This window comes from Ovis canadensis, chromosome 3, assembly GCF_042477335.2.
Source record: "Ovis canadensis isolate MfBH-ARS-UI-01 breed Bighorn chromosome 3, ARS-UI_OviCan_v2, whole genome shotgun sequence".
Classification (NCBI taxonomy): domain Eukaryota; kingdom Metazoa; phylum Chordata; class Mammalia; order Artiodactyla; family Bovidae; genus Ovis; species Ovis canadensis.
This window is the reverse complement of record NC_091247.1, coordinates 90916753-90941073: the sequence shown is the minus strand read 5'-3', so window position 1 is coordinate 90941073 and position 24321 is coordinate 90916753. Positions and strand designations below refer to the sequence as shown.

The following is a 24321-nucleotide window of genomic DNA, read 5'->3' as shown; positions in this document are numbered from 1 at the left end:
GCACTTTGCAATTTCTGCATAGGTAATTAACTAAAGGGGCGCCCATGAAACCTCATGCCTTGCTGCAAACCTGACTTTATCTCTTGCAGTCTGTCCTCATACTGTGCAGACCCAGTTTTGAGAGGAACACACAGCGTTGTGGTACCACCTACCCTGCCATTTATTTAATCGACTTGGATGGCTTGTGCTGCTCTTGGCTGTGGACCCGCAAAAACAAAGCCGTAGGATAAAGCAGCCTGAATCCTGTAATGAAAACCTTGTACCTTTTTTTTTAGGCCCAGTCGGGAGAAATGTTTTATTTTTGCCCTCCCAAATCAAACATTCTAGGAATCCAAGGTGAAAATTGGATTTTAACTGCTACCAGCATTTGGAGCATATAAAATCGGCAAGTGTTGAGAGTTTTGCTTGATGAAGAGAAGAACCTAGAGGGGCTGGGATGAGAATGGTCTACATGTGATGTGCACTGGTGTCTGACATAAATCTGACTGATCATACTGGAAGTAAACCACAAGCACGCTTTGGCAGCTGATTGCACCCGTGGAGACCTCTGTGTTCTTCACATATCATTATGTTTCCAGTCTTGACGCCTGGAGCGTTGTTCCGTCTTCCTTCTTCCTTGCTTCATATTTCAGGTTTAAGCCTTCTGTTATTAAGCTGAAGGAGTCTGGGAACTACCTGAATGCAGCCAGTATGTGTTGTTCCTCCCCGAGGTTCTCCATTTGTACATGTGTCCACTCTCTTCCCCCATTGCCCCCTTCCCCTCCTCCTGCTCATCATACACTATTTTTGGAGAGAATACGACATCCTGTTGAAATCTTGAAAACCCACAAAAACCTGAGGACTTCAAAGCTATGATGTAACTCCAACTTCATTAGCTGAGCTCTGCCTCCTCTGGTTTTGTTTTACAAGTCGGACATGTAGTCAGAGCCTTGTTGGGAATGCATGGGTAGACCTGGAGGGAAGGCAGTGCAGTCCCTGGAGGCCTGCCAGACAACTGGTATCCACTATCTGCTGCCCTTCTACGAGTCACAAGCTGTCCCAACTTTCTGCCCCTGAGTTCTGCTCACCAGCCTGGGCTACTTTGCTAATTCCCATTGTTTTCCCCAGGACCATTGCTTGCTTGAATGGACGGAAACTAGTTTGTTCTTTAGTTTCTTCTGAGTGTTTGCTCCTTCTTTCCCTTAACGTTTACTGAGTGCTTATTTGCAACTTGTACTATACATTGGGATATAAAGATGAATAAAATACATCTGTGTTTGATTAAAATATATGGTGGAGGCAGCAGAACTGTATAGAAAGTGTCATGGAGTAAAGGGGATGGTTGGAGGAACTCGCTGAAATTGAGGAGACAGGAGGTTTCATGGTGAGGGTTCTCCGGGCCTGTTAAGGATGAGGAGTCCTTGAGTGTGCCTGAAGGACAGATGTAGAGTTGTGGGAGGGGACAGAGAGAGATTGTCCGAGGTGAGAACTAGAAGGTCACACTTATCGTGTCAGGGAGGTTGCAGTCTTCATACAGGGGAGAGTCGCTGAAGGTTTTCATTCCGAGTAATGTGATCAGATTTGTCTTGTGAAAGTGAAAGTCGCTCAGTCCTGTCTGACTCTTTGCAGCCCCATGGACGACCCCATGGACTATATAGTCCTTAGAATTCTTCAGGCCAGAATACTGGGATGGGTAGCTTTTCCATTCTCCAGAGGATCTTCCCAACCCAGGGATCAAACCCAGGTCTCCCACCTTGCAGGTGGATTCTTTACCAGCTGAGCCACAAGGAAAGCCAAGGTGACTCTGAAGGCCATTTGGAGAATCTTGTAGAGGGGAGACAGAGGAAGGCAGAGAGTGGCCCCTTAGATCTGGGCTTTGCCTGCACATTAGGAATAAGGAGCCAGATGACCCTTCCTGCACCACTGGCCTCAAAATTGGTACGCAGAGCAGAGTCTGTCATGCTGAAGTCTTGTCAGTGCCGCTAAGCAGGTCTAACTTCATTATTCTGCTGCTTGGCCTCTTCTGACCTTGGCTGACTGGAACATGAGATGGATCCTTGCATTTGTCATCTCCGTGGTGCTCAGGTGACCCCAAACTTGGGCTCCTCTGCCTGCTGGCCTGATTCAAACCTGCCAGAACCTTCCCAGCGTGGCTGACTTCCCTGGGTCAGGCTGCATGGATGTGTGGAGTGTTTGTCTCACCCAGGGCTGGTCTGGCTCAGCCTGTGGTCATACCCTGTCCCTGCCCAGGCCTTGATGTTATAGGAGGACCCATAGCCTCTTGTAGGCGGGATCTGTGCCTTATTCCCAAGGTCTTCGTGCATGCCTCACCCTTACAGCCCTTTCCCTGAGTGTCCACTGCAGACATCTCAGTAGACAGTTAAAATTCAAATGTAAAATGTTCAAAGTATCTTCTAAGTTCCTTCTTACTAAGGGAAAAAAAATGCAAACAAAGGCATTGGAAGGTTAAGTTTTATAAAATGCTCTGAACAGTGACAGGGTGTATGAAGACTCTAAAAATCCCAAGAAGCTCTTGGAAATATGCTTGTTTGCTTGAGTGTCCTACTGATTGTGTACTGATGTTTCATTCTGAGGTTTTAGAGCCCCCACTCTCAACATCCCCCCACCCAGGATCTGTGTCAACAACAAGGGAACTGTTTTATAATGTGGCTGTGAAGCACACCAGTGCTCTGGAGCTGGGCATCCTGCATTCAATTAACCTTCCTATTTCACACCTCATCATTGCAGTGTGGCAAAGCTCTCCCTGGCCTTTCAAAGCAGGAGGACTGCTGTGGAACTGTGGGCACCTCCTGGGGCTTTCACAAATGCCAGAAATGCCCCAAGAAGCCATGTAAGTGACATTTCATCATTCTTTTGCAGGTTAATGTAGCATGTCTGTTTTCTTATGATGACTGTTTTAATGGTGAGACATTAGACTTCAAAGAAATTGCATTGAATTGTAGAACACAGTACAATAATTTACATTCCAGAAACCTTGCAAGTCTGAGAAAGCTTTCATATTGATTTCTGTTTTTTAATAAACATAGTTATCCGTTGCCTTTTGATCAGCTGGATTACTTTAAAGAAAAAATCTTTTAAAAGGGGATGTGCTATATGTAGGCTCTATTTTCTAACATGAAAGAAAAATAAGATCTCTTTTAAAATGATAATGAAATGATAATTAAATGCTGCTACAAAAAATCAGCAGTTGTTGTTACATTCCTTTAATGTTTATTAATATCCACAACTTCTCTTGTAGTTTTTATTACACTATAGGTTTTCAAATTTCACAGAAAAGAAAAGCTAAAATAGAGAAATGAATGATTGCTGATTTGTGAAAGAGAAGCTTAGTCAGAAGGACACAGTGCTTTCTCCCTTTTCCTCTTAGTCTCTGCTGTTAAACTATCACATTTTTCAAGACATAAATCTCTACTGACATCTACATGCATTGATTAGTCTATAAAATTTGTTTTCCAGAACCTGTTAATGTGAATAAATCCAGATTTACATCTTTCTGTTACTTTCTCCCCATTTTTGAATATAGTGTCCACTCTGGATAATTGATTCCTAGTACTTTTTAGAAAGACAGAGGTAGCTGGGTTTAAGTAGAGCTTTCCCTCTTCTTCTTTGTCATGTTTTTGCCAAGAAAGCAAGTGATATTTTTCTATGTTGTCATCTTTTTTTTAATAGTTATTTTTAATAGTTTATGTTGCAAGGAGTTTCTCATTTGCTTCCATTAGATAATTTTTATTTATCCTTTGTTAAACATCTGTTGATTTGAATGGTATTCTCAACTGCCTTTTAAAACCTATTCAGTCTAGAAACTGCCCCTAAGAATCTCCTTTGGTCTGTCTTATATACTATTCTTCCATCATCATAAATGATTCTTATCTCTCAAATTTGTTCTCTAAATCTTTTGATATATAAGGTTAATTTAATTTTACTTTTTTTCCTTGATAATTGCTCCTATCTTCCTTTAGAAGAATAATTTTTGGAAACACCTACTGAAGTTTCTGATAATTAATAAATTATTCATATAGAGGGGGAAAAAATGGAGAAGGAAATGGCAACCCACTCCAGTATTCTTGCCTGGAGAATCCCAGGGATGGAGGAGCCTGGTGGGCTGCTGTCTGTGGGGTCGCACAGTCGGACATGACTGATGCGACTTAGCAGCAGCAGCAGCAGGGGAAAAAAACCCCACATAAATAAGGACATTCAGTACTGAGACATTGTCCCCAGGAAATTTTCTCTGGGTTTCAATAATGATTAGCAATGTGATTTCTAGGAGTGGGTTGAGTGTGATGGTCCCACCTCACTAAAAGATCTAGCTACATAAAATTATCCTGACAAGCTGACCAAAGGGACATCTAGGGGACGTTTTGTATGATTTCGAAACCATGGAGTTTAGGGTTAGGCAGACTTGAGTTTGACTCCCAGCTCTGTCATTTGCTGTGAAGTCTTACAGACCATGAAACAAATCTATATCTAAAATGTTGAAGAAGCGTTGCCTTTCAGAAAATGTCTCCCCATCGTTTGAGGGGTAAGTTTAGAATACTGTGGCGGTGAGTTATGTTTTCCACTGCTGAGTCTAAGGACTGAGGAAAGAGAAGTCCAATTCTTATAGCTTGGTCTTGAGGCTAAGTTTATGTTCGCTAGTATTTTTTTCATGTTATCTCTTATTTTTCTTTTCCATTTTTTCCCTTCTCTGTGTATCGTTTGCTTATTTAGCTTCTCTTTCCTCTTATTTCCAAAGTCCAAAGTTGCAAGACAGGGACAGAAGTGAAGGGTCAAGGGAATCACAGTGTTATGTCATTTTCTATCTAGAATTGTATCATCTGGGGATAAATTCAATACTTTATATGGTTTTGTTAGCTCTATGTTTTAATGTTGATAATTTAAGTAGAAAATAAAAGTACAAAGTTACTATCACTTTTAACTAATGAAAATAAGGTCTGTATGGGTTGATCTAATGTATAAATTGAAGAGCAACATGGATTATGAATGAAGTAAGCTATTGACATCTTGACTTTTACTCCGTTTGTGCCATCCTACCATGTAGCCCGCTCCCAAGAAATATGACACTCAGAGTCATATTCTTCCTGTGTCATTTAAAAAACTTTCTTTGTTTATTTTAAAATCATGCTCATTTTGGAAGAGAGCAGACTTTTCTTGGCTTTAGAGGCTAGGGTTTTGTGCTCCATGCTTTTTTTTTTTCCCCCACTCAGAGTAGTTTTCAAGTGGCTCTTATTTAATGTTTTGAAGTTTTTGTTTAGCCACATACAGAGAGACCTTTCATTGTTGATCAGTTCTTACTGTGAAAACTTAATTTTAAATCTGCAAATGATTTCATTAAAGAGTCTGTAATCTATTAAAAATGTACTTGGTATGTACAAATTGCTTGTCCTTTAAACATTTTTTGAAGAAAATTAGCATCAAATTCTAAGCAGAGGAAGACTTTAAGATCATCTGGTCTGGCTTTCCGCCTTGAAGTAGATGACTTAATTTTTAAATGAGATAGTAATCTCTTTTGCTTTTGAACAATTCAGTGACAGAGATCTCACAGTCTCTGTAAGTAACGTGTTACAGGGTGGCCTCGTTACATGGGACGAGACTGAAAATGTGGCCAACGGGCTGAATGGGTGACTCCCCACATACCAATTTTTTCCTTTTAACCCACTATTTCCAGATTCCTCACCTTAACCATTTCTAGCAGGGGAAATAAGGCAAAGAAAGGAAGTAATAGAGGAGAGGAATGCGAGTAGTAAATACTTACATGCTATTCCTTAGTGGTGAGAATAAAGACCATGTGTTAGGGGCAAAATAATTTCATTTTTCAAAGGAAAATTTCCATTTTACTTGGAACTTTTTTGTTTCACTGCTTGTTTAGGTCTTCTAAGTGGCTTACCCATTCAGCCTATTTTCATGACAGTCCATTATTATAATAAAAGAATACCTTATTGCAGGAAACAGTGATACCTGTGCATACTTTTGTCAGGCCTGACAGTAGGCATTTTGTATAAAGTGTCTCTATACTCCACAACAGCCCTGACTTACTCAGCAGTTGGGAACACTCCCATTGTACAGAATTCCATTTGGAGCCCAGAAAGCTTGTCTTCCAAGGCAGCAGAGCTGTCAGTAGGCAGAGCCAAGATTTGAACCTAGGTCAAACTGGTTCTGGCACTTATGCCAAGAACTCTCTCAGGTATCACAGTAGGATGTCAAAATTTCAGTGGCTAGGGTTTTGTTGGTAAATTGGTGGCTTCAACATTTGACTGGTTGAGTTTTCTGAGTGCTGAATCAGACAATGTATCAGAGCAGCTCTTTACATCTCCTAGCTTCCTTTAACACCTGTTCTTCTCAGCTTCATGGTAGAGAGAATCAGCTTAAACTAGAATATGTGAGCCTATTATTAAAGTGAGCATATAGTTTATTATCTAAACTGAGGAACTTTTCATAGTGAAGTGGAATGCTGTTAATGAACCTTGATGGAGCAACAGGTATCATCAAGGACTGTCCTAGGCAGACCAGGATGTCTAACCACTTTCTCTGAATTTATAAGAAAATTCAACTGCCAGTAGTTAATCATTGGGGAGGAACTGAATTTTTTGGTAAGAGTCACTAATTAGAAGAAAATGTAGAACAGTTTTATGGTTTTTGAATGAACATAAAGATTGATAACTAATTGAGATTTATGTCTGTTGCAAAACAAGATATACTGAAAAACAAAAGAAAATGGATATACATCGGGTTGATATCTTAGAAGTAAGATCACTGATGCTTTATATCACTTTGCTTATCACATACAGTAGTTTAGGGTTGTAAGAATTTAAGCATGTAACAGAATTGTTTCTTTTTTACAGCTTATCATGGATATAATCAAATGATGGAATGCCTACAAGGTTATAAACGGGTTAACAACACCTTTTGTCAAGGTAAGATCAACTGTGAATTCACTGGTGTATGAGCTCAACAGTTGTTTTGCTTTTAAAAACTTGAGTTGTTTTGCCATGATTTGCTCTTTAACCCAGCTTGTGAAGGTCCCACAGAGAACCACCTCTTGCTCACTCCATTTAGAAAAAAGAAGTTTAGTGTATGGTTACTAGAATTACATCACTACCATTTAAGCTTTATGGAACTTCCCCCCGCCCCCTATCTACTTGTGGTGAAATCCTTGGCAGATTGGATTACATTATGGAGTGCACTATCCACATGTGAGTGTGTGCACACGTGAGCACATGCGTGTTCCTAGAAATATTACTTCTTTACTGACATATGATTGGGCCACAGAGTTCCCTTTCTTCTCTCATCAGACTGTCTTCTGGCTACTCAAACTATTAAGGTATCAAATATCAGAGCAAACATTTCTTTTTAAAAAATTTTTTTAATTGAAGGATAATTGCTTTTGTTCAATCTATATAGAAACATACAAGCAGTGGGACCTTCAAAAATCCTTTAGTTCAGTGTCTATGCTTTACGAGTGAGGACATTCAAGTCCAGACTGGTTAAGTGACTTTTCTGTGGCCAAATAGATCTGAGGTTATAATTCAGGTTTACCAGTGCCTAGCTTATAGTACCCGTATATGATAGCAAATTTCATTTCATTTACTTTGGGAGATGTGCAATCAGTGCTCCTAATTTCCTGGTACATGTCTAGGATCAAGGTGGTGGTAGTAACTTGGAAATATGTGTACTTTGCAATAAACAGAGAAAGAGCTTTCAAGAGTCTTATTGAACCAAAATCCATATCAAAACACAGCACATGTCCTCTGACTTGTGGTCTGAGACTCTCTATCCTTGACCAGTATGTGTTTATAGGGACAGAGCAGATTAATGTAGTGTTAACAAGATATAGGTTAATCCCTATCAAAATGGTTCAAGTCAAAGGAATATCTTAATTATCTTGAGAATTTTCTCAAGTGAATTGTCTCTTCAATATTGCATCTGTATAACTTTTATGATTTAAAGAGCTTTTGCTGACTTCAAAAGAATCTTCTTTTGAAATGCACATAGATATACCATGTCTTTAAAACATTTTCCTTCAAATATTTTAAGCCCTCATTGTAGATCAAAGAATGTTGGCAAAGGAGAGAGTGCTCAAGATGCTTTTTGAGAAACATCTGCAAACTTGTAGTACTGCTAGGGATGTAGGAGTAGTGGATTAATCAACATTATGTAAGAATCAGTAGAATTTCAGATATCATTAAAAGTTCATACTCTATGGATAGAAGGTTGAATTAAATGGGTGGATGAATGAATAGATGGCTAAATGTATTTCTACCGTATAAACCAAGTTGTTTGACTGAAGAGAAATATAAACCGAGTTGACTGAAGAGAAATATAGTGGCTACCTTAGAAATATGCCTTTAAATGTTTAATCAACTGTCCTACATGACTTATAAATTACTTCAAAAGCTAAAGTCAATAGCTTGGAGTTATAAGGAGGCATATTTGTAACAACTACATGCAAACCTTTTCTGTGGATTAGAATTCCCCATCACTGTAATGAAATGCTTGTGGAAGTACTGAGTTTCCGGCACTTAGGAGTGATCCAACAGATCCCTCATAGCTGATGGCCAGGATGCTACAGCGGGGCCTTTCCTGTGCAGTACGTAGTGTTAAATGACTTTATTCTAGTGCTCTGAGAGCAGTGTTATTCTGTCACCTGGGATAGAGGTTCTGCATGAGAAGAAAGAAATGACTGGTCTATCACACAAATTTTAGACCCTAGACATGTAGTTTCCTGAAGTGTTCCTTTGATGAGGTATATCTGGTCACTCCATTAAGCTGTAGAAAGAGGAGGATCCATATTTATACCTCAGCATTCTAAGTCTGCATGACTACTTGTTAGAAACTTTCCAAAAATGTCAGATGCTCCTAATTTCTCTGAATGTCAAATGATGAGTATACTCATTTTCTTGGGGTGGGATAGGATTTGGACATTATTAATCCCAATTATGGAGAAGGCAATGGCATCCCACTCCAGTACTCTTGCCTGGAAAATCCAATGGACAGAGGAGCCTGGTGGGCTGCAGTCCATGGGGTTGCAAAGAGTCGGATACGACTGAGTGACTTCACTTTCACTTTTCTGCATTGGAGAAGGAAATGGCAACCCACTCCAATGTTCTTGCCTGGAGAGTCAGGGATGGGGTTGCACTGAGTCGGACATGACTGAAGCGACTTGGCAGCAGCAATCCCAATTAGGAACTTAAAGAGAGTACCCAAGATCACAGAGATGATGAGGAGGCCAAGCCAGAATTAAATTTCCAAGCCATCTCTGTTTCTGTGTGCAGCATGGCCTCTTTTACCAATTTTGTATGTATCTGTCGTCATCATGAAGTGGCTCAGTTGCTCAGTCATGTCCCACTCTGCGACCCCATGGACTGTAGCCTACCAGGCTCCTCCCTCCATGGGATTCTCCAGGCAAGAGTACTGGAGTGCGTTGCCATAGATCTGTAAAGTATTACTAATGTAAATATGATATACTACCTGTTTTGAGAACTAATAGAAGTCAACAAAATTAATATTTGATTTAAAAAGAAAGGATAGTTATCTAATATATTCCTTCTACTGGCTAGTTCAAGGTTCTAACAGTTCATATTCATAAAAATGCCACTATAGAAGTGGAAGTGAAAACTTGCAAGTAATCATTTGTCATCTCATTTAGCAAAATAAAGTGGAGAAGCCTTCAAGTAATTCTCTGAGGATTTTAATCTTTTCCTTTCTGGTTTGGCTGGTATGGAGTGACCTTTAACAAGTTTTGTTCATACTGAGGATATCAAATGGTTCCACCTCAGTCACACTGATGTTCAGTAATGCCAAATCCTGGCTTATGTTTGTCTTAGGAGAATATTTGCAAAACAGTGTTTTACTTTTTGGCATGAATTCTGGAGTGAAATATCACAGAAAATTCTATTTCATGGTGCCTCAAGAAGGCACTGCTAAATTACACTACAGAGTAGATTGACTCATAACATCATATGATTTCATTCATCATAATCTATTACATTACTTTTGAGCGAAGGGCTTAATTTCATTCCCTTTGTAGTATTATTGGCCACTAAACTTAGTTAGAACTTTCTCACATTACATATGTACACTTGGATTTTCCTAGAGCCTTGAAGCTCTTTATTTTGAAGTTTTTCAAAAGAAGCCTGTTAACCATCTAATTACTTGTGCATTCCACATTGTTCTTAGAGTTTAATGTCTTCTCAGTTTACAAAGCACATTTAAAATTAAAGTGATTAATAACTAAAATTGCATTATTTCCTTCGCCTAAGTGAATTAATGCCTGAAACAACTTTTCATAAAGTGTACTCTGTAACAAAGAGCCAACTGTGCACAAGTTAATTTGAGGAGCTTTCAAATAATTGCCCTAAAAGTTGGGTTTTCCCCTCCTTTCTAGTGGTGCTGCAATTATGTTTTCAAAGGAATGATTTATTGCATATACACACATGGAGCTCTAAAACCTGCCCTCACTACCCTCAACATTTATGGAATTGTTATAATTTGCTTCATTTATAAAAACAAATAATTCACATAAATTTTCTGGTGGATATCTAGAGCAGCATTTGTCATTTCATTATTATGCTGAAGGTTTGATGTAGAATTAGAATTAAATGAAGAAATACCTCATGGCAGTGATCATAGGAACTCCTGTTTCATGGTCTTCCTTGGTGGCTTGGATGGTAAAGAATCTGCCTGCAATACAGGAGACCCAGGTTCAATCCCTGGGTCGGGAAGATCCCCTGGAGAGGGAAATGGCTACCCACTCCAGTATTCTTGCCTGGAGAATTCCATGGACAGAGGAGCCTGGTGGGCTACAGTCCATGGGGTCACAAAGAGTTGGACATGACGAACACTTGACTGTCACTTTGCCATGAAATAAATGTGTTCTTAAAAATTAGATGTAAATCTCACTTCTAGAATTAGGTTCTAAAATTACTTGCAGACCAGTCTATTCAATGAAATCTTTTATTTAAAGCAAATATCTCTTTTAATATGCTAAAATCACCTGCCTCTTTCATTAGTTTATAGTTCTGAAATCAACCTAGTGTTTTCTACCTTCTTGGCACGTGCTGAGGTGCTATGGGCAATGCCAAAATACATAGCTAGACAGTGCCTGTGCTTTTAGAATCCAGTGTATGTATATTTCTTTTTCATGAATCTTGAAATCTTTAAAAAATATCCCATGGCCCGTAAACATGAGTTGGTGGGACACTCCTGAACTACAGACTGAGGATATGTGATGAATGATGAATAAGATATCAGTCTTGGCCTTTGGATTTAGTGTAATTAAATCAGTTTGAATCAGCAGGATGTAATTTGCTTTGTTCAGTCATCCAACGAGCTGAATTTCAGCTCACTCAAGATGAGCCCGTTAAAGCAAATATAAAAGAGCTGTCCACATAACTTTCCTATGGCTTGATTTTATTACACTGGTTGTTCTACTCTAATAAAATAAAATTACAAAACAGATACACTAAGACACAATAATACTTTACTAAAACTTTCACTGCAGGACTTCTTTTTGCTAGAAAGTGCCCCGAGGTACATCTGAAATTGAATTGTATTTGGACCATAGAAAAGATAATGCACCCCCACCCCCACCCCCACCAAGGGGCATACCTCTGTTATTAAATGAAACTGACCAATCTTGATTAATAATCCATATAAGGAAGGTGTACATGGAACTTCTTGGTTATAAAGAGGTCGTCTGGACTGTAGCTGACATTTCAGGCCTCTTAAGTGAACATAAAAAAATTGCTGTAACTGCACTATGGTGAATATGTAGAGGAAGACTGGTCTTTGAGTGCTTTGAGGAGGCTAGAAAGTACAGGAAAGACCCTCAAGTAAACTGACTTGGCTGGAGAAAAGAATTGGCCTGTGGTATACTGCTGGGTTAAAACAGACAGGTAGGGTGAGATACAGTGATAGTTAATTTTAAGACCAGTTTCTTATTTTTCTTATGATTAATTACATGCATCATTTGTAATATAATGGACTTGTGGTACTGGATTTACACTTCTTTTAATGTAGAGATGTCCAAAGGCCATTATGTCAACAGCTTGCATATTTAAAAGAAAATGGATTTGTGATAACTTTCTTTTTTTTTTTTGAGTTGGAAAATTATTCTTTTAAAATTATGGTTTTCATGTAATTTTTATTTATTTTTTTTTTCTTTAAAAAAATTTTTTTTTACTTTACAATACCGTATTGGTTTTGCCATACATTGACATGAATCCACTACAGGTGTACATGAGTTCCCAATCCTGAACCCCCCTCCCACCACCCTCCCCATATCATCTCTCTGGGTCATCCCAGTGCACCAGCCCCAAGCATCCTGTATCCTGTATCGAACCTAGACTAGCGATTTGTTTCTTACATGATAGTATACATGTTTCAATGCCATTCTCCCAAATCATCCCACCCTCTCCCTCTCCCACAGAGTCTAAAAGTCTGTTCTATACATCTGTGTCTCTTTTGCTGTCTTGCATACAGGGTTATCATTACTATCTTTCTAAATTCCATATATATGTGTTAGTATACTGTATTGGTGTTTTTCTTTCTGGCTTACTTCACTCTGTATAATCGGCTCCAGTTTCATCCACCTCATTAGAACTGACTCAAATGTATTCTTTTTAATGGCTGAGTAATACTCCATTGTGTATATGTACCACAGCTTTCTTATCCATTCATCTGCTGATGGACATCTAGGTTTGCTTCCATGTCCTGGCTATTATAAACAGTGCTGCAATGAACATTGGGGTACACGTGTCTCTTTCAATTCTGGTTTTCTTGGTGTGTATGCCCAATAGTGGGATTGCTGGGTCATAAGGCAGTTCTATTTGCAATTTTTTAAGGAATCTCCACACTGTTCTCCATAGTGGCTGTACTAGTTTGCATTCCCACCAACAGTGTAAGAGGGTGTGATAACTTTCTTAGAAAAGAGATTATCATTTTAGAACTATTTTCAAAGATATAGTTAATGGAAACAACTTTTTTCATATGGTTAATAGTTAAATGAGTTTACTGAGATGGTATCGGTTTTTTTCACTCAGCGTTGTTTCTTGTATCCTTGCTTTCTGGGTTCATGCTTTCTTTTGTGATCAGATTGTCAGATAAAATGTAGGATGCCCAGTTAAATTTGAATGCCAGGTAAATAGCAAATAATTTGGGACATAAATTTTTAAAGTATTAGCTTACATGAAATTCAAGCTTAACCGGGTGTCCTATATTTTTATTTGCTAATTTATACTTTGAGATCACAGCCTTTAACAGATCTTTAAGTGAGGATCGCTAAGAAGTATATACTTTACGTGTCTGAGAATATCTTTATTTTGAACTCATTCTGTAATGAGAGTAATCAGGTATACAATTTTAGGATAACAGTTATTTTCCAGCAGTACTTTGGACCTACAGAATACCACTGTATTTCTGACTTCTCTTTGATACTGTTTTCCTTAGTAGAGAATGGTTCTGTCTTTGGAGATCATCTCTTAATTCTTTATGTTCCGTAGTTTTACCATGATGTGTCTATATGTGGATTTATCTTGATTTTACTCAATAGGCAGAGTATATTGTCCATCTGAAGACTCCAGTCTTTCCTCCTATTTGAAAAATGATCAGATGTTATCTCTTCAGATATTGTTTCTTCACCGTGCTCTCCAGCTGTAACTCCTTTTAGACAAGTGTTGGAGACTCTGTTTTCAATGTCTCTCATAACACGTCCTTTGTCCTTTTATCCTCTTGTCTGTTTTGCTGCTTTATGCATGAATACCTTAGTTCTGTCTTCCAGTTTTCTAATTGCTGCTGTATTAAGCCTATCTAGATTCTTACCCTATCTGTTACACTTTTCATTATAAGATTATTTTTCATTTTTGAAATCTCATTGTCATAGCTCATCTATTCTTATTTCATTTTTTAAAATGTATTTATTTAACATTTTAAGCATGCTGAGAAGTTTAGCTGGATTTCAGCTGCTGAGGAAGGAGTGTTTTCATAGATACATTTAATTTGTTACCCTCAGTTGATAATATCCTGGCTTCCCTTGCTGCATTCTAGACAGTAGACCCAGAGTTTCAGTGGCTGCCCTGTATCATGTATTAATATTTCAGTTATTGTTATATATTTAGAAATAGGGGTGAGTGCCAAAGCATGAACTTACTGTGCTACTTAAAAAAAATAATAAAGTGTCCATATCAGGATTGAGGTTTTTAATTTTTTTATTTAAAGAAATCAATATCAGAATGTGGTATCTAACATATATATAATAAATTGTTTTTCTTTATGAGTATAGAAAAGCTTTTCAGAGGACTTCAAATTATATAATTAACAGTTATCCTCAGTCTTTTTTTATCTGTTGTAATTATGCAGCCCATCAACACAAGTTTGTTCACCATCTGGCATTCATGCGTTCCTTTGTTTCATGGATATTTAATGACAATTTAAGTGGTAGTACTCTGAGAAATATATTAACACTCAGTTCATACCCTTAAAAAAAACCACTGTTCTCACAAATAATTAAAAGGCATCACATCAGTCTGTAATATCAAGGCAACATGTAGTAAGGACTGTAAGAAATGAACCAGATACTACGCAATGTCAGAGGAAATTTCCCACTGAGTTGGAAAATCAAAGATGGCATTTACACCAGTGGGGATGGGTGAGACTTGTCAAGGTATTTGGGGGTGGAGGCAGGCTAAATTCAAAATTGGTCTGGTACAGTGCCTCAGGCTAGTGAGTGTCAGCTTCTTTCAAGGTTTTTATTTTAAATACATGGGAAACTGATATATTTTGTGAATTTACTTTTAACTTTTTTGATTCCCCCATTGATGCTTTTGGTTTCCTTCAAAGAGTTTGGATTGTGACCAAATTTTCATGGAAGTCTTCAGAAACATAAATGTTTCTGAAAAGTTAAATGTCTTCAGATTAGTACAGTTGCCCTTCAGATCTGTGGGTTCTGCATGGAGATGATATGGGAGGCTGACTGTCTTATGTCCTTTGATGTCAGGGACTTGGGCATCTGCACATTTGGGGATCTGCACGAAGAGAAGGGGTCCTGCAGCCAATCCCCCAGGGATACTGGGGGACGACTGTGATGAGTGCTCTGGATTCTTCCTCCCCTTTCCCCACTTACCCATCTTCCTCAATCTTCCTTCCCTCTCTCTCCCCTACTCCCTCTTTCAAGGCCCACTCAACTTGTTCTGGACCTTATTGCAGTGATGGTGTCAAGGAACAAAGTAGACAGTGAAGAACTGTAGACATAATTATGCTCTTAGTGACAGTGATCCTGAAACATCTAGTACTAAAAGTGTGCTAAGTTCACTAGCACTCCAACCCAGCTTAACCTTTTTATTAAAAGTAAATAAACCTTTATATTGGAGTGTAACTGATTAACAGTGTTGTGATGGTTTGAGGTGGATAACAACGCAATTCAGCCATACATATACATGTAACCATTCTCCCCAAAACTCCCCTCCCATCCAGGCTACCACATGACATTGAGCAGAGATCCCTGTGCTGCACAGTACATCCTTGTTGCCAGCTTAACCCTTAACCCAAGTTCTTCCTCTGGTAATCCCAGGTCCTCACCCAGCTTTTCCCCAGACTTTTACCAGAGGTGAACTAGCTGGGCCACTTGCTGCCGTAATAATTGTTGATTTTATTTATGTGATGCTTTTCTGCTTATGCTAACTCTTGCATAAAAAAATTTTGATAACTTTCTGTTTACTGAAAGTGAAGTCTCTCAGTTGTGTCTGACTCTGTGTGGCCCCATGGACTATAGCCCATCAGGTTCATAATAATAAATTTCCTTTTTGGTTATTATTGCCTACGCATTTTTTCTCTCTATGTATTTTGCTAGTGTTTATTGAATGCCTGTTTAGTGGAGTTGTTGGGTTGGGTGCTCAGCTGTCACCATTCTCACAGTAACCCAGTAAGATAGTGCTATTTTTCTTTAAACTTGCAGTGAAACTGAGCCCTGAGTCTCAAAGAAACTAGTAATGGAAGATGACATACCTGAAGAGTACTAGGATCTACCTTGGATGCCTGGGCTCTCCGCTTCGGGCTACTAACATTTATATAGTAGTTTGTAGTAATTCTTAATTCCTGACAACAACTGCATCTGCTTGTTACAGTTAGAAAACCACAGCTTAAAGCCTTGATCAATAAACAGCAGTGCTGGGAGGGATAGTAATGCTCTCTGATTCTTTTAGTCTTTAGGTTGTACTAGCCTGTTACATGCTTTCAGTAGTTTGGTTTAGAAATCAGAGTTCTCCATACTTCATTGTTTATTTTCATAGCAAATTTTCTGGTTTTCAGTGTGTCTGCTTTGTAGGTAAAGTATTTTTCTCTTGCCTTATTAGCACTGTACCTTAGTTTTATCCTGAAGTCCTTAACTAGCAGAATGTTGATGATCTAGAGGCTATTTGTTTAACCTCGCATTCCGCTCGAGCACTCCTCCTGAGTCTCTCCCCTTCCCTGCAAGTTAACAGTTACTTTGCTAAAACAGTCGTGTGTTTCTCACACTGCTGGGGACAGCTGGACAGTTCTGCTGACCCAGGCAGGCTGTGGATGATCTCAGCCAGGCTCCATCTAGGGTCTGTGATCCGCTGATGGTTGCCTTATCCTGGATGGCCCAGGATGGCTTCAGTGGGGATGGCTCAGCTTTCTTCTCATCTAAAACTTCTCAGGCCTAGCTTTGGAATTTACACAGTGCCACTTCAGCTGTATTCTAGTGGCTGAAGGAAGTCATAAGGCCAACCTGCATTCAGGGAGTGGGGAAAAGACTCTACTTCTTTCTGGGAGAAACTACAAAGTCATGTAGACAAGGTCATGGATACGAAGGGAGGTAGAGAATTGGGCCTATTTTAGAAATCTTTCTGTAACACGTTGATGGTTTATGTCTTGCTTGAGAAAAAAGGAAATGAAGATCTTTGTTTGTCTTACTGGGAGGTTGGGTGTGCACGCTCAGTCGCTTCAGTTGTGTCTGACTCTGTGTGACCCTTTGGAGTATAGCCTGTCAGGCTCCTCTGGTCCATGCAACTTTGCAGGCAAGAATACTGGAGTCGGTTGCTATGTCCTCCTCCAGGGGATCTTCCCAACCCAGGGATTGAATCCCAGTCTCTTACATCTACCTGCTTTGGCAGGCATGTTCTTTACCACTAGTGCCACCTGGGAGGTCATTTTACGTTTAAACTTAAGAGGCCATGTTATTGGTGAAAAAAGTCTGATATTAGAAATTATGTAGTTTATTATATATTTAATTTTTGTTAGTAGTGTGACCAATGTATAGAACAGTGAAAATCCCCATCAGTGAATATCACAAAATGAATATAACTGTGTACTTATTACTCAAATCAAGAAATAGAAGATCCCCTGCACCCTAAAATCTTCCCTCTGTTTCTTCTCAATTTTTACCCTATCCCCTTTTTTCAGAAGTGGTCACTGTGCCAACTCTTATAAGCATAGATGTGTTATCTTTTTTATGAATTTTCAAATTATCCAGTATGTTTCGTGACTTCTTTCACTTAACAGGTATGGCCAATACTACGTTTTTCTTAATATTCAGAACGCTGACTAGTGAAGTGATAATATCCATCAGTGTTCTCATGTAAAAGCTTTTCAGTGCCGTTTCCTCTCATTCTTCTGTGATTTTGCAGTTGATGCAACATTCGCTACAGTTAGTGTTTTCTCTATAGTTCCCTTTCGTTCCTTTATCATAAGGGAATTGATTGTTGTAATGTTTCTTTCTTTCTCGGAGGAAATAAGCAATATGTAGAGGAGAGTAGCGTGGGTGAAAAAATGAAACTTAGAATCCATTGTTGTTGCTATGTATTCGGGAAATTATAGTAGAAAATAATAGGTATGAACTAAAAAGGCTGGAGTCAACCAGACTTGATAATTAAATTACTGAGTACTTAAAATGTTTAAAATTCTTTTAACTTACCTATCAGATTCATCACAGAGCTGTGCTGTGTTTAGTGATTTAATGCTAGAAATTGTGGGGGTACTTAGTGTGATGCTGAATCATGTTTTGCAGTAGTGATGACCAAAGCAATTGATATGTTTTCCTGATTTGAAGGTGTTATTTTACTGTCCTAGACATTCTCTTGGAACTTCTGCTGCTCTTTGTAGTCTAAATAGGTACAGTATTTTTGGTAAGAATTTAAACAGTTTTGATCTAGGCCTGAGTATCATTTTAGCATTTAAAATCAATTTGGGACCCATTCCCATCCATTGTAGAATCATTTTCCATTGTGTCCTCTTACTGTGCCTCTATCACTGGGATGGGATTCAAAAAGGAAATGTCTGTTTATTTTATTCACTTTTCTTCAGGAAAGACAGTGGTGAAGTGAGTCATTAGCACATTGTATTTTCCAATAGTTCTCTTTGACCTTAATCTCTGGAGCTATAAACTCAATGGGAAGATACGTGTTGAATCACGAGTGATGAGGAAAGCCCATGATAGATATGTTACTATGAATGTTTCAAGGAGAAATTAAAGTGGTGTCTATAGATTATAGTCAGAAATCCAAGACCAGCAGAGATGCGCATCTTCCATGTGTAGCACACATGTATTGAGAAATAAGTGCACACTGTTTTCTGGGCTCTAACAGTTCTTTTTATCATGTTACTCTGCAGACAGAAGGACTGGGAGGCAGGGAATTGTTCCACAGTAGTTTGCTTCCTTTGGATGAGTCCAGTGACTGAATCCATCCCATGATAGATGATTTCAGTTTTTTTAATGTAATTAATTATTTTTTGGCCGTGCTGGGTCTTTGTTGCTGCATGGGCTTTTCTCTTTTGGGGCAAGCAGGAGCTGCTCTGCAGTTGCGGTGCATGGACTTCTCGTTGTGGTAGATTCTCTTGTGGGGTACAGGCTCTAGGGTGTGTGGGTTTCAGTAGTTTGGGTTCATGAACTCTAGAGGACAGGTTCAGTAGCTGTGATGCACGGGCTTAGTTACTCCAGTGCATGTGGGATCTTCCTGGATCAGGAATTGAACCTGTGTCTCCTGCACTGGCAGGTGGGTTCTTTACCACTGAGCCACTAGGGAAGCCTGGTGATTGTTTTAGAAACAGCTGCATCAGGGCCCAGGTTGAAACAAAGACAGCCACAAGGAGACCCATATAATAGTTTGTGGGGCTGACCCAAGAGAGCAGCATTTTACACAATTTGCTCCACAAACCACCAGTTCAGCTGGATGTTAATAGATGGTGTGTGAAAATAGAGCCCACAGCCAGATGTGTGGAGAACCCCAGGTTAAACAGAGAAAGCCAAGAGTCCTCGCCAGAGAACATCTCAAGGTCTTTAATGTGCTAATTATACAGAATATGTCACGTTTCTCAATCATATTCGACCACAAAACCCTTCTTTGGGCAGAAGTCTCATAGAGCTTGTGTTTTATATAAAACACCTTGGGTAAAATTGCTCTAGAATGTTGATCTTCAAATATTTTTTTGTTGCCTTGTCTCCTAAATTTTGAAAAATTTAGATGTTCTCACATTTTTAACCTGATATCTACATTTTTTAAATCAAAAATTAAATGGGCATAGTAGATTCATTTTTGACATTGATATTAGATATGGACTTTAAACACTTTCATCAAAACTTTGGAGCAGCGGAATTGGCTTACTTAATTTATAAATAATGTTTGTCATCTAACATAACTGGTAAAACCAGATCTTCTTTTTTTTTTTTATTTTTTTATTTATTTTTTTTTTAAATTTTTAGTTTTTTATTTTTTAAATTTTAAAATCTTTAATTCTTACATGCATTCCCAAACATGAACCCCCCTCCCACCTCCCACCCCAGAACATCTTTCTGGGTCATCCCCATGCACCAGCCCCAAGCATGCTGCATCCTGCGTCAGACATAGACTGGCGATTCAATTCACATGATAGTATACATGTTAGAATGTCATTCTCCCAAATCATCCCACCCTCTCCCTCTCCCTCTGAGTCCAAAAGTCCATTATACACATCTGTGTCTCTTTCCCTGTCTTGCATACAACCTAGATGTCCATCAGCAGATGAATGGATAAGAAAGCTGTGGTACATATACACAATGGAGTATTACTCAGCCGTTAAAAAGAATTCATTTGAATCAGTTCTGATGAGATGGATGAAACTGGAGCCGATTATACAGAGTGAAGTAAGCCAGAAAGAAAAACACCAATACAGTATACTAACACATATATATGGAATTTAGGAAGATGGCAATGATGACCCTGTATGCAAGACAGGGAAAGAGACACAGATCTTCTTATGAAAGAGAGCAGGCTTATCCCTTGTCCTGGGACTCTCCTTCAGGGGAGAGATTTGTGAATTGTTCATTTGTTTGATGTCTGATCATTTCACATTGTAGGACAGTGTATCTAGAGAGAGTCCAGATGCGTAAGAAGTGTGCCTTGGAGGGAAAGTAGACACTGAGTAAAGGAGAGAAAGGAAACGAGATTGGCTTATGTGGTTTTAGAGCACTTCTAGACAAGGAAATGGCAACCCACTCCAGTATTCTTGCCTGGAAAATTCTGTAGACAGAGGAGCCTGGCAGGGTACAGTCCATGGGGGTGGCAAAGAGACATGCCTGGGTGACTGAGCACAAAGAAGGAAACGTGTGAAGGCTTAAGATCTAGAAATTGATTCATTAAATAAAAGTATTCAAGTACATGTGTCCCCTGTCACTTGCCTTCAGGGGTATGTGAAGCTGCTTCTGAGAAGGAAGAGGGGCAAGGAAGGATTAAAAATTACATATGTGCTCTTAAGAGAGTGAACTCCTCCTTTCTCTAGAGTAAGTGATCCCTCTTTAATAGCCAGATGGTCTGTCTGGCTAAGAAAAGTATTTACCTCAAGAGGTGTTTTTTTTTTTTTTTTTCCTTTCTGCTTTCAACGGGAAGTCAGATTGCTAAATTGTGATGGAATTTCTGCTCATCAGCAAAAATTGAGTAGACACAGCAGAATCTCCGAAGTGCTTTGTATTTTCACACAGTGCAAAGATCTGCATGTACTCTTCTCACCTGTGCCTAATTCCTGTTGGTTACTGGACATGCCTCATTTCCTGGATAAACGTGCGTCACTAAAAAGGCAGTAAATTAGTACTCGGTTAAAGATACATACTTTCCTGTAGGAGCATGGATACATAAAAATGTGTTTATTTCCCACAGGGGACTTATACTAGTCATGATATATCTTCTGCAGTAAATGTCATACTTTATTCCTTGGCATTTTTAACTTCAGCAACTGGCAGATTGTTGTGAAGTCAGGATATTTAAGCTGGAAGCAACCGTGGGGATTATCTGTGTTGTGAGAGAGGAAAGTGAGCTCAAGAAAAAATAAATGACTTGATCTCAGTGACATAGTTTAAGATCCTAGTTACCAGACTGGGTCATACTGAGATATTTCTCCTGTTAGATTTCCCCATTCTCCCTTAACCCTTTAAAAAAAAAAAAAAGCTTGGACCGAGTTGCCTCTATAAGCTGGAAATAACTGTTATGTTGCTGTTGGTCCAAAATGGTTCCAAAGTTCCACTGAGAGACGGTGTGCTGTACAGATACAAAGATGATGATGATGATCCTTGCTTCATTGTACTGGGTTATTGTATCATTCTCGGGTGCTGAAATGCTGAGGCTGTGTTATATTTGGTTGTTTAAACAGTCTCTTGTTATGCATACCACCCAACAGGCAATGCTGCCAATGTTCAACTCTCTTAGATTTATAAGAAGAGCAGTTTTGTATTAGTGAACTTGATAAGTGGCCAGAGGTTCATAGTAGGCTGTACTGGGCAGAGAACGCTATAAATGTTCTAAGTGAATGGAGAAGTATGTAAATCATACGAGCTGTACCCCCTCCCTTGGTTTTGCCTTCTCTGAAGGTGCACACTGGGCTGGAAGAGTTTCTCCCTTCCTTTTTGCATCTGTAAGCATCTAGACTGCCCACCACTGCAGCTCAGATGGAGATATGGGGGTGGGTGATGGCTCTGAGTGCCAGCTCCTTCAGTCATTCATTTTGACCTTCATTCTTGAACTCAGTAAACTGTGGTTTTTTTTTGCAAGCGGTTACACCATTCTTTCAAAGAATGGAAGTCCACAGTTGTCCAGAGAAATTTGGTGGTCCACAGAGGAAAACAATGACCAAATTCGTTTGTTTACCATTGTTTTGTTTTTTTACACTAAGCACTACAGTACTTTCAATTAGAACACATTAAAGGAAATTGGCTATTCCTATAGAATATGACACTTCTGAAGCAGTTATATTTGTCAAATGTAAGTAATTTATAGATGTTATAATCAAGTTAGAAGTTTTTATTTAATTTTAAATAAGTAAATAGCCCAAGGAATTGTAGTCTAAATAGAATTATAATTCATAATGGGTCAGTTACATTCCATATAATTGTTAAACTTTGACCTGGTAATGCCTTCTCTCAGTATAATCCTTAAACCACTCACATACAGATAGTTCACTTTCAATTTTGTTCTTAATGCATTTGTGAATCTTTACTTTCCTTCAGCTTATTTAGAACTGGGAGGCCTGGCCTTCTGCAGTCTACGGGGTTACAAAGAGTTGGACACTACTGAGTGACTGAACTAAAGAGCTTGAGTACCTCAGAAAGTCATTTAGATAATTGCCCATGTTTCATATTAATCCTGGAGTTCTAAATTAAAAGTAATGGGGTATAAGTTTTTTGTCCTTTTTTTCCTTTTAAACACAAAGGGTATACCCTATCTAGCTACCCACAGTCCTCTCAAGAACAAAGCAGGGGATAGAAGAATCAAGTGGCAAAGATAAGAGAATTTCTATCCAATTTTTAGATGTGAAATTTGGCATATTAAGGAATGAACAATATATGAATGGAATACTTTTTAAACTTTTATTTGTGAGTTGTTGAAACCAGAATGTGATTTTTTCACAGAAATAATGTCAGTGATGTTCAAATTTTCTTGACAAATATCAACTTAGAAGTTCAGTTTTTGAAGCAGATGTAAAGGAACTGTCTTGCTTAAAAGAGGTAGGCAGGATGCCCAGGCTCCTGGGATGGGTCTGCAGATTGCAGTTAAATCTGATGAACTTACCTTAGAGCCCTAGTCAGACATGGTGATGCTAGGACTCTGGTCTTGCAGATCACAAAGCACACAGCCCCCGACTGAGCAATCTGGGGAACCTAGTCTGTTTTGCTTCTTGCTCAGACTGGAGAACCTCCTCAGAGATAGTAAGAGACCATCCAGATGTAGACAGTATAGATGCTGAGCTGAGCGAATGAAACCCTCCAAATCCTGTCATGGAACCACCACTTGCCTCCACCCCATCATTCCTCAAACAACCTCACTTCAGAATGGTCCTTTCTGTGCTTATAAGCTCATATTTTCATCCCCTCTTTGTGTGTTTTTCAGTGAAGGCATTATTGACAATTTTGGCAGAACAGTTGTTTGTCAAGGGGGACTAACCATAGTTTGTTTAGCTTAGTGTCCACCCAGTGAGTGCTTCCCAGCCCTTGGAACAAGCATATCCTCCTCTGAGAATCAATTGATTCTCCCTGAGCTAAGAGGGAAGCTATCTTAACTGACCTACAACATTCCTATAGGTATTTACATTCTAGAAGAGATTGTTTTTAGATCTAAATGGCTAATTAATATATGAAAAGGAAATGCAGGTCTAAGCCACAGTGAGATAACACTACACACTCTCTCGATGACTAAAATGAGAAAACTAACAATAACTTGAGGATGTGGAGCAGTTAGTACTGGAAATGGAACTTGGCATAATTGCTTTGGGCAACTGTTTGACAGTATTTACTAAAGTAAACATGAGCCTTGTTTAGTGACTCAGACATTATACTCCTAGATATGTTCCCAAGAGAAATGAGTACCTGGGCCTATTAAAAAAAAAATATATATATATATATCTTTATATATGTATGTGTGTGTGTATATATATATGTTCACAGGTGCGTGGTTAGAAATAACCCTCCAAATGTCCAGACAGCAGATTAACTTTGTGCTCAGATAATAAAATATAACAGCAATTAAAAATGAACAGCATGCAGCAACATTAATGAATCTCATAAGCATAATAATTAAAAGTCAGACAAAAGAATATTAGTGATATTTACTCTGTATGAAGTTTAAGAACAGGCAAGAGTAATAAATAACAATGGAAATCAGAATAGTAGTTACCTGTTGGGGCAAACAGAAGGACCATGAGGGAGCCTTCTGAGGAGTGAAATGTGCTAGGTAATGATGTTGATGGTGGTTACACAGTATTTGCACACACACATATACACATATCCAGTTGTATGTATACATGCAAAGAACTCATGTAGCTGTATACTTAAGATTGATATACTTAGCT

The 24321-nt window shown here is 38.8% G+C and overlaps 1 protein-coding gene across 28 annotated transcripts in view; it reads left to right on the top strand.

Moving 5' to 3' along the window:
* LTBP1 (latent transforming growth factor beta binding protein 1) overlaps window positions 1-24321 on the top strand; it is a 458228-nt gene that overhangs the window by 262795 nt on the left and 171112 nt on the right. For all 28 annotated transcript variants that reach the window (XM_069583578.1, XM_069583577.1, XM_069583571.1 and 25 more), the window contains 2 exons: window positions 2728-2830; window positions 6840-6911. In XM_069583578.1, coding sequence (XP_069439679.1) covers window positions 2728-2830; window positions 6840-6911 — 175 coding nt within the window. The remainder of the gene's footprint in view (window positions 1-2727; window positions 2831-6839; window positions 6912-24321) is intronic.